A 10284-nucleotide genomic window follows, 5' to 3' on the forward strand; every position below is an offset into this window, starting at 1 on the left:
CAAGCAGCAGTGTGCAAGGGCAGCTCCAAGAGCCCAGCCTGCACCTGACAAGCGACGGCAGTGTCAGCAAGGCAAGGTCAGGGGACCCTGGAGGAAGAGGAGGAGGGCTGGATTGAGAAGAGGGGGTATTTATTTAAAAAGAGAGATTAATCAATTGAATGCTTTTGCAACTATTTATTCTCTCTTTAGAAAAAAAAAAAAGTACAAAGGCAGCACTGACCAGAGGAGGGGGGGGGGGAATGGTGGAGCTGTTAAAAATGCATAACATTTTCTCTGCCAATTTTCCTTCCCCGCAGGATGAATCGATTCTGAGCTGGCATTCCCACTTATTTGCCTCGCTTCAGAATCGATTCTTCAGGAAAGTACTACAAAAATGTACTGTCAGGAAACCCCGCACTTTTGGCATTTGCCGTGAGTTTTTCCCACTGGAATCCATCAAATGGGGATCAGATTTGAATTCCAGTGGGAACTAGGGCCATAAAACATGCGTCAAGATTCGGACCTTTTCATAGTGGGAACAAGCCCATTATGTGGAAATGGAGATTTCCATTTGCTGGTAAGGGCTAAGTCTCCTCTTTTCTGTTCAGCTCGTCTCTGGGATAGAAGTGGTTGGGCGCATACAGATGCGTACACGGCGAACCCTGCGTGGGCACCTGGCCAAGATCTATGCTTGTCATTGGTCCACAGACTCCAAGTAAGTGATGGAAACCAAGCAGGGAGGGCCACAGCTCTCTTCCTTTGCTGTCTCTTAAGATGGCAAAGGACCCTACCCATGGCCAACCACTGCAATGCTCCTCCTCTGGCCTTCTGCAAATCTTCCCTGAACACAGCCAGCCCTGGATTTATCCTTCTTTTCAGTGCCTGCTTACAAACTAGGAAACATAGCCATGTTGGCCAAAATACATTAGCATCAAAAATCCACAAAATTGTGATACCTTTATTTGACCATCCAAAATAAGCAAATTCAATGATGCAAGCTTTTGAAGCTCCACTAGCTTCTTCATGAGGCAAAGGTGTTAAAAATCATATGTTAGTCACCAGCCTGCATTTTGTCAAGATGCTGTTGGTGTTGTTCTAAACTGAGATGGTACAAAGGGATATCTATGCAGGCAGGCCCATCTTCTTTCTGGCCATATGGCACTGGGAAGAAAGCATTCCAAAGTCCAAGAGATAAAATTTAAATTCCATTAGCAATACAATAGGGCACTTCCTCTGAGATCCAAGAGGTCTCTGTCCCTTGTGAAGTCACATCTCCACCCTAACAAAGGTGGTTGTGCATAGTATTCTGCATAGATATTCACACCATTTCAGCCTGATGAAGAAGCCAGTAGAGCTTCATAATGTACTTTGTGAGGTTTGCTACAAATATTGTTTCAGACAAGCCAATTGTGTCCATGTGAAATAAACATGATTTTTTTTAAGTGCCCAAATAAACTCTTGACTGTTGAAGTGTTATCGGCATCCTTCTTGGAATAGGATAAAGTGAGTTGGGGCTTTCAATTTGTAGCACTAAATTTTGGCCATCTCTTTTTCCATAAAATTTTGATGAAACCCTTAATTTTCATCACCAGTTGCAAAAAGATTTTTGCATTTCATTATTACATGTAGAACACAACACTCTTCCAAGGTGGCATTTTCCATCCTACACCCTTCCCATCCCCATTTATTTTTATAAACTATCCTGCAAAGTACCAAGTGATTCAAAAAGAACGGTGCAAAAGTGAAGCTGTTCTTCCTCGGTTTTGCACCGTTCTTTTTAAATCATCCTGTACATTAAGCTGAGACAGTGACTGGCTCATACTCATCCAGTGGACTTCCCATCCATCTGCAAAATCTAAACAGGATGCTACTCAGTGAATAGAGCTTCTATTTTAAATGTGCTGTAAAACAGCCTTTCCCAGTCTGATGTTTTCCAAATACTTCTGACTACCACTCCCAATAAACATTGTCAGTGGTAAGGAGTGATGAGAGTTATAGCTGATAAGGGCTGCTGTAAAGCATGATATAAATTGTTGATGATATGATATAAGAACAGTAAGTAAATAACGGGCACTGGAATGTATAAATCTGCCTTTCTACCATCTCTTAATTTCTTTACCATGTAAACAATTTACTAGAACACAATAAAGACCTTGAACAACATACAACAGCAGCAGCCTTGTAGACCATAAGAAAAAGCCAAAATCTGCAATATTCCTTTGTTGGGTCGACCAAATTGGCACAAAAACTGTTTAGCTTCTCAAGTTCACTACATTGCTTGGTCAAGCAAAATGTTTCAGTGCGGAGGGCACAAGCATAATAACTACGAAGGTGTGATAGACAGTGGGGCAGGGAGACAGGTTTCAAGGAAGGATAGGGCCTTCAGATCCCATTCAATGCAGCCATATTAATGTGCTTCTGCTCCTCTCCCTTAGGCTTATGGTCAGTGCCTCACAAGATGGAAAGCTCATTGTGTGGGACACATATACAACCAACAAGGTAAGGGCAACTTACACTGGTAGAAACATCAGCTGCCAGAAATGCCACAAAGGAGAAGGTAGAAACTCCCCTGGGAGCTACTCTCATTTCATTCCTCAGTCTTCTTTCCTGTCATTCAAGTCCTACCTTCTACAGCCAGTGTCTCTTTCTTTCTTTTCCAACGGAGTCCCAAACTCACTTTGGATTTCCACCCTCTCCTCTGATCCCAGGTCCATGCCATTCCTCTCCGCTCCTCCTGGGTCATGACCTGTGCCTACGCCCCATCAGGGAATTTTGTGGCCTGTGGAGGTCTCGACAACATGTGCTCTATCTACAATCTCAAGAGTCGCGAAGGGAATGTGAAAGTAAGCCGGGAACTCTCGGCCCATACAGGTGAACATTTCAGTCATGGCGAGCTCATCCAACAGAGGCACAGAAAAGTCACCCAAAATTAAGAACTGGCTTTCCTGGAGCTATCATTTAAAATAAAATGTGTTTCTTCTGATGGTATACCTGCAAGTCTGTAGGTAATATAGTAAAATCTCAGAAGCCAGAGACTGGGCTGGTGTGGGGCACCTCATTGGACTAAGACTGATGGACAAGGAGATGCACTCTCCTAGACATTATGACATCCCCGTCATCCATCCTGCAACCAGTTCTTCCACAAGCACAAACATTTCCCCCTTTTCATTTGAGGTTCACTGGCTGGTTGCACAAAAGCTGAGCTCAAGTGCTTTGATGCTCCTGGTGCAATTTTGGTAGCAGAACTGTGGGATCAAGCGTAACCCTACCCATGCTGGATACAAAAAGTGTATAGGGTTTGGGCTTTTTCCTGGCAAAAAATTAAGTACGGGATTGTTTTAAAAAATCATCTACTATAGTACAGTATATATATATATATACTGTTGGTATTCTCAATTTCCTCTTCAGTAATATTCATATTCTGTTATCCCCACTGTGCAGGCTACCTCTCCTGCTGTCGATTCCTGGATGACAACAACATTGTGACCAGTTCTGGGGACACTACATGGTATGTGCAGCCACCCATGTGTACAGGCGGGAAAGTGTGGGGGGAAAGGTGGGAAAATGAGGGGGGAAGGACAAATGTTTTCTTTTAAAAATAGAAACAATGGTTTATGCACTATTTAATTTTGGAGTGATGAATAAAATATTGATGATGAGATGTTCATAAATGTAACCTGTGCACATTAAAACTATGTAACTTGTGTACTTTTAGGTAAGATTGTGTACCGCATATCTCACATAATTGCAATCCCTGGTCTTGGTTTCATATTCATATTCTCATTTTTTTTTTAATGGGAATGAGTCTACTTGATCCTATGGAGCACTAGAGGAGACAAAATAATTTTAATTGTTTTACTAACATGCCTCTATATTTATTGTCTGGTGAACTTTTGCCTGCTCTTAATAAATTGGAAAAACTAAACAGGTTCTTCTATAGGTTAGGCAGTCCTTACAGACTGGGACTTTGTAGCTCCATCTGTAACAAAATCTAGCATTTTAAAACAGTACATTTAGTTCGTAATTGCAGTTGGCCCTCCATATCCACAGATTTTGTATCCACAGATTCAGCCAGCCATGGTTTGGAAAGATTCACACACACACACACTCTCTCTATATAAAAAAAAAACAACCCAAACCTGGATTTTGCTATTTTATATAAGGGATGCCATCTTACTATGTCATTATATATAATGGAACTTGAGCATCGATGGATTTTCATATCCACAGATGGCTGCCCAAGTGGCGGCCTATCCATTCTGATTTCGACAAGCATTAAACATGTTTCTCTTTCCATCCCACCACTAGCAAATTTGGCCTCTTCCTTACTAGTCAGATTTAATGATATTTGGCTGCTAATAATAAATGTTTATCTACCTCCTATACGTCAAAAAGAAGTGTTAAAAAACACATGGTTAAAATTAGAAACCTATATTACTAATACATTAGCTCAACATCCTGAAGTTCTCCTGATATTGGCTGGAGACTTCAATGATAGAATTGGTCCCACCGAGGCAGATTTGTATGATCATTTCCACCTTGCTCAGCCTGAAATAAATTTAGGCTTAGTCCTTCCCCATAGACAGTCAAAAGATAAAGGATGTAATTGGGCTGGTCTTTATTTTACAGAACTATCTCATAAGTTACATTTAGTTATAATGAATGGTTCTACAGAAGGAGATGATGAAGGAGAATATACATTTGTGTCCAACCGTGGATCCTCCACCATTGATATCCACAGATGGTCCAGGAACCAAATTCCAGCAAATAGCAAGGGCCCACTGTATTTTTTTTTATTATATTTTTAACATTTAAAACATGTTAACTTTAGGCCAAACCAAACAAAACAAGCCCACCCCCATATCCATAGATTCAACCATCCATGGCTTGAAAATATTTTTTTAAAATTAACTCCAAAAAGTAAACCTTAATTTTGCCATTTTATAAGGGACATCGATGCCATTGCATGTATTGGGACTTGAGCATCCAGGGATTTGGATCCTGGAATCAATCCCCAGAGGATACCAAGAGCTCACTTTAATGTGTTGCCTGCCTGGTGTTCTGTTTTAAGCAAAGGTATTTTAAAGGAAATGTTTGAAATATACCATATGCATAAAGAAAAATCCGAAATGAGTCCATGACCAAACCAGCCAACCCTTTGCAGCTCTGAGTGCCTGCCTCCTCCCACTGCAGTGCCCTCTGGGACATTGAAACAGGACAGCAGAAGACAGTCTTCATAGGCCATACTGGCGACTGCATGAGCCTGGCTGTCTCCCCAGACTTCAAGCTTTTCATCTCTGGAGCCTGCGATGCCACCGCCAAGCTGTGGGATGTCCGGGAGGGAACTTGCCGCCAGACATTCTCTGGGCATGAGTCTGACATCAATGCCATCTCCGTAAGTTTCCTTGGAGGGACAAAGACCATCCTGAGATTTGGGGGGGGGGGGGGGGGGCTGTAGTAAGCTCAAGAGTGGCGATAAGTGGAAGTGGACAGGTAGCAGGAACAGAAGACACTAAACTGTAGGAAAGAGTGGGGCTGAAGCCATGGGTGGTGGAGGGTAAGAAGAGAAGGGAATGCAGATACTGTTTGTCTTCTCTGCCCAGTTCTTTCCCAGTGGTGAAGCCATCTGCACTGGCTCCGATGATGCCACCTGCCGCCTGTACGACCTTCGAGCAGACCAGGAGCTCATTGTCTATGCGCATGAAAGCATCATCTGTGGAATTACCTCAGTCGCATTCTCCCGCAGCGGCCGCCTCCTCCTGGCTGGATATGATGACTTTAACTGTAACATCTGGGACTCTTTAAAGTCAGAGCGTGTGGGTAAGTACACCTGAGAACCACAGCTCTAGTCTTGCTTATCTACCTCTTTGCAGTCAACTTCTCTGGCAGAAGTAGAGACCATCTTTCGCAGAACATGTTGTTGTTGTTGTGTACTTTCAAGTTGTTTCCAACTTATGGCGAGCCTAAAGAGGACCTATCAGAGGGTTTTCTTCAGAGAAGGCTTGCCATCTTCTGAGGCTCGGAGAATGACTTGCCCAACTTTAGACAATGGGTTTCCATTGTTGAGCAGGGATTTGATTCCTGATCTCCAGACCAGCCCTCAAACCACTACAATACATTGGCTCTCAGAGCAGCAGATTAAAATACAAAGATGTTTTGTTTTCTAGCATACTGGACAAAATCCCTTCCTATAGGCAGGCAGGCAGGCAGGCAAGGGTCTGCTGAGAGCTTGTCTCAGTCTCAGTTCAGACATGACCAAATCGTTCATGAGTTGCACCAGAGAGAACATGTGCAATGTTTTTCATGACTAAACATTGCCTCATAGAGAAGACTATCCATTCACAGAAAATTAGATACCCAGGAGTGGGGACCATCAAATCTAGTGACATCTTAGAGAGATTTAACAAGTTTTATTTGGTGTAAGCTTTCAGTGGCTGATGCCCACTTTCAGATACATGGACTGTTGGCTTCAGTCCATTAAGGCGTAATGTCAAATGAAAACGTTCAGTCTCCAAGTGCAAATTTGGATGTTATGCTGCAACTGACCAACATGGCTGACCATGCATTTTTTTTGCAATACCTATCAGGAAAGAGTACCTTGCCTCACCTTTCCCCAAACACATTAGTTTCCTATATACAACATTATTATTTTCTGTGAAGCCGCCATTCACAGAATTCCACGACTGAAAAATGGCACAACCTAGTTTTTGTTGATCTACTGTTCACCTATCCTGGTTTTAAGGCTTGGAAACATCTTGTAGAACAGATATGACAACTCTTTGTGTACTGCAGAGCAGTCCTTTGCCTGGGCCACATTTTAGGATAAGTCACCAGCCTCCCCAATATGAATACAGCAAATGCTTCAAGAGTCACAGCTATTTGTAGTTAGATGAATAGTGGCTAGAGGGAATACTTTTTCAATAGGGCCATCCACACTTTGGGAATTCCCACCCCAGAAAGGTCTGTAATGCTTAGCCTAAATCTTTTTTTATACAGGTAAGTTTTTAAAGGGAGAAGAAGACATTTTAACAAAATTTATAATTTGATAATCATTTGCTGCTTTCTTCAGTATGTTTCATATTATGGGTTTTAGTCTACTTTCTGTTTAACCATTATATTACCTGCCCCAATTATTGACAAGAAACAAAGATTTTAAAGAGAGGCCATCTGTCGGGGATGTTTTGATTTAGATTTCCTGCATGGCAGGGGGTTGGAATGGATGGCCCTTGCAGTCTCTTCCAATTCTATGATTCTGTGATTTTATGTTTTATTATGTTTTAAAATTTTAAAAGTGAATAATGATTTTAATTTCCTTTCCTGCTCAGGAATCCTGTCTGGGCATGACAACAGGGTGAGTTGTTTGGGAGTAACTGCTGATGGTATGGCCGTATCGACTGGCTCCTGGGACAGCTTCTTGAAAATCTGGAACTGAAGATGAAATGAGAGAAAATAACCGGGAGTCCTCCCCAGGCATATAATTTATTTACAGCTACTACTACTGACATTTCTGCGTGTTCTATGCAGACTTAATGATCCACACGATACTTCCCTATCTAAAGGAGAAGCTCAGGGAAAGGGTCCATATAGGCCATGTTTCCCAACACTTTCTTCCTCTTTCTCCCTGCCCCAGCTCAGGGGTCCCTCATGACTGTGACTGCTTTCAGAGGTATGCCCCAATGAGAGGGGGCCACCTAGTAGCTCTGCCCGCTTCCTTCACATGAAAGTACAAAACACATTGATAAGATCCCTATATCTTTTTGAGGTACCTGCATCAAGAGGCACTCAGTTTGCAAATGTTTTGCAAACTGGGGATTTATATTCCCTTTTTAACCCACTTGTTCATTCACGAGGTCCTCAGGCAGTTCAGTTCCTTCAAAGCAAATTTCAGAAATTTACACAGCATATTTCAGACATCCAGATGTGAAAGCTAGGACTATGCATTGATCATTATTCACTTTTCTTTCAAATAAGGGCAAAGAAATAATTTAGCTCACTGCTTTAACCTATACATTGCACAGGGGAGTTTGCTGCCCCCTCTTGAGCATCAGAGCCAGGGAGAGATTAATGTAATCCTATTTATTGTCTGCCTGTAGTCATCTCTTCTCAGACCCTAGAATTCCTCATTCATTATATAATGTGTACACTTTCCACTCCATCATTCTTTTGATTCCCTTTAGCCACTGCTTTGAGATGTAACTGTATCATACAGGAGTTTTATAGCCCGGGCAAAATAAAGTTGACACTTCAGATGCATGGGTTCCAGTTTCATCTCTGGGGAGATTTTACCTGGAAAGGCAGTGAAAAATTATTAGATTTTTTTTAAGAAACAAATTTGAGGACATTGGCTCAGGCTGACAAGATACAGAATACGGCTGGATAAGCCCCATTTTGTATTTCTATTGTCCCAAAGTCTCATACAAGGAGAGCAGAGAATTTAGTTATAATTCTGTATGTGAATTGCACAGAGTTAATAGGAGAGAAAGTGTTTTGTGATCATCATTTCCTTAACTGCTGCCGTTAAGATTCCTTGGGATAAGGGAGAGTTATTGTGGCTTTCTCCTACGTGTCCAACATGTGTATAGCAAAGACTATAAGACTCAAATCAGCAGATACATCTGCATGCAACAGATTTAGAGAAGCCTTCACAGTGCATCTATGTCCATTTTTCAGCCCATCACTTGAGTTTCCACCTAATGTCTACATGTCTCATTCATAGACTTATTCAAACTGTCACCTGCTGTGTGTGCTTGTTGTGGGCTAGACAATGCTACTGTTAGGTGGATTTATAATTGGTTGACCAGCTGAACCCAAAGGTTGCTCACTCGTGGCTCCTCTTCATCCTGGAGAGAAGTGAGCAGTGGGGTGCCACAGGGTTCTGTCCTGGGCCCAGTGCTATTCAACATCTTTATCAGTAACTTAGATGAAAGAATAAAGGGCATGCATATCAAACTTGCAGATGGCACGAAATTTGGAGGAATAGCTAATACCCCAGAGGAGAGGATCAAAATTCAAAATAACCTTAATAGATTAGAAAGGTGGACCAAAACTAACAAAATTAATTTCAACGGCAAGAAATTTGAGGTACTACAAATGGGAAGAAAAATGAAATTCACAGATATAGGATGGGAACACCTAGCTTGACGGCAGTACATCTGAAAGGGGTCTAGGAGTCCTAGCAGACAACACATCAAACATGAGTCAACAGTATAAGGTGGTGGCTAAAAAAGTCAATGTAATTCTGGGCTCATCAATAGAAGATAGTGTCTCTAGATCAAGGGAAGTAATAGTCCCACTCTGTTCTGCTTTGGTCAGCCTCACCTGGAATACTGTGTTCAGTTCTGAGCACAATTCAAAAAGGATGTTGACAAGCTGGAACGAGTCCAAAGGAGAACAACCAAAATTATGAAGGGTCTTAGAAATCATGCCCTATGAAGAGAAACTAGGGAGCTGCGTATTTTTAGACTGGAGAAGAGAAGGTTAAGGGGTGATATGATAGCCCTGGTTAAATAGTGGACCCTTCCCTTATGCGGGAGATCCATTCCAGACTCCTCCCCCTGCGTAAGGGAAAAAGCACATATGCCCTATTGAAAATAATGGGGTGCAAGCTCGTGGCACAGCATGTGCGCCATTTTTTCCCCTGCACAGCTTCCACGTAGGCTAGAAGCTGTGTATGGCATGCCCGCGTATGGCATGGTACACTGTATTTGAAGGGACGTCAATTAATGGTGATTGTCACTGTAAGGGGCTAGGTCAGGAGATTATTACATGAGCCCCGTTCTCGCAGCAATTGCATCACTTCAAAAAAATTGAAACATACCAGTTTCAGAATAGCCATTATTGCACATCTTTACAATCACACAACTGGGGCTGCCAGTTACTCGCTTCCTGACTCCCTCTTAACCCCACATCCCTGTGCTATGCCCCACCCAGCATGCCTTCTGGTTTATTTTACTTTAACTTTTTCATTCACTTCAAAGCTCTGCTACTGCTATTTAAGGGTTAAAAAAAAGATTGAAAGGAGAGGGAGACACTGACAGCTTGTGGCACCAGTATCACAACTGCTCTAGCAGCGATGTTTCATACGTGAGGACTAGCGCAATTAGGTCATTGACAGGGATGTCCTAACCATGCTTTGGGGACACAGCAGCTATGGGTCAGAGGTGTCATCGTGCACTAAATGTACAGTCATCCCTCCATATTTGCGGCTTTGATATTTGCAGATTTCATTAATATGTTCTCTCTAGGTCTGTCTAGGTCCTCCAGTGCAACTCTGTGGTCAACTTTAACTAAAAGTTGCACTGAAAG

The 10284-nt window shown here is 42.3% G+C and overlaps 1 protein-coding gene across 1 annotated transcript in view; it reads left to right on the forward strand.

Moving 5' to 3' along the window:
- Nucleotides 1-8232, forward strand: part of GNB3 (G protein subunit beta 3) — a 29917-nt gene extending 21685 nt beyond the window's left edge. The window contains exons 4-10 of the mRNA XM_089488935.1: nucleotides 588-694; nucleotides 2415-2478; nucleotides 2688-2850; nucleotides 3421-3487; nucleotides 5173-5374; nucleotides 5583-5799; nucleotides 7305-8232. Coding sequence (XP_089345061.1) covers nucleotides 588-694; nucleotides 2415-2478; nucleotides 2688-2850; nucleotides 3421-3487; nucleotides 5173-5374; nucleotides 5583-5799; nucleotides 7305-7411 — 927 coding nt within the window. The 3' untranslated portion in view covers nucleotides 7412-8232. The remainder of the gene's footprint in view (nucleotides 1-587; nucleotides 695-2414; nucleotides 2479-2687; nucleotides 2851-3420; nucleotides 3488-5172; nucleotides 5375-5582; nucleotides 5800-7304) is intronic.
- Nucleotides 8233-10284: the final 2052 nt, after the last annotated feature.

The sequence above is a fragment of the Sceloporus occidentalis genome, unplaced genomic scaffold, assembly GCF_023333645.1.
Source record: "Sceloporus occidentalis isolate IW3139 unplaced genomic scaffold, rSceOcc1.0.p SCAF_1, whole genome shotgun sequence".
Lineage (NCBI taxonomy): Eukaryota > Metazoa > Chordata > Lepidosauria > Squamata > Phrynosomatidae > Sceloporus > Sceloporus occidentalis.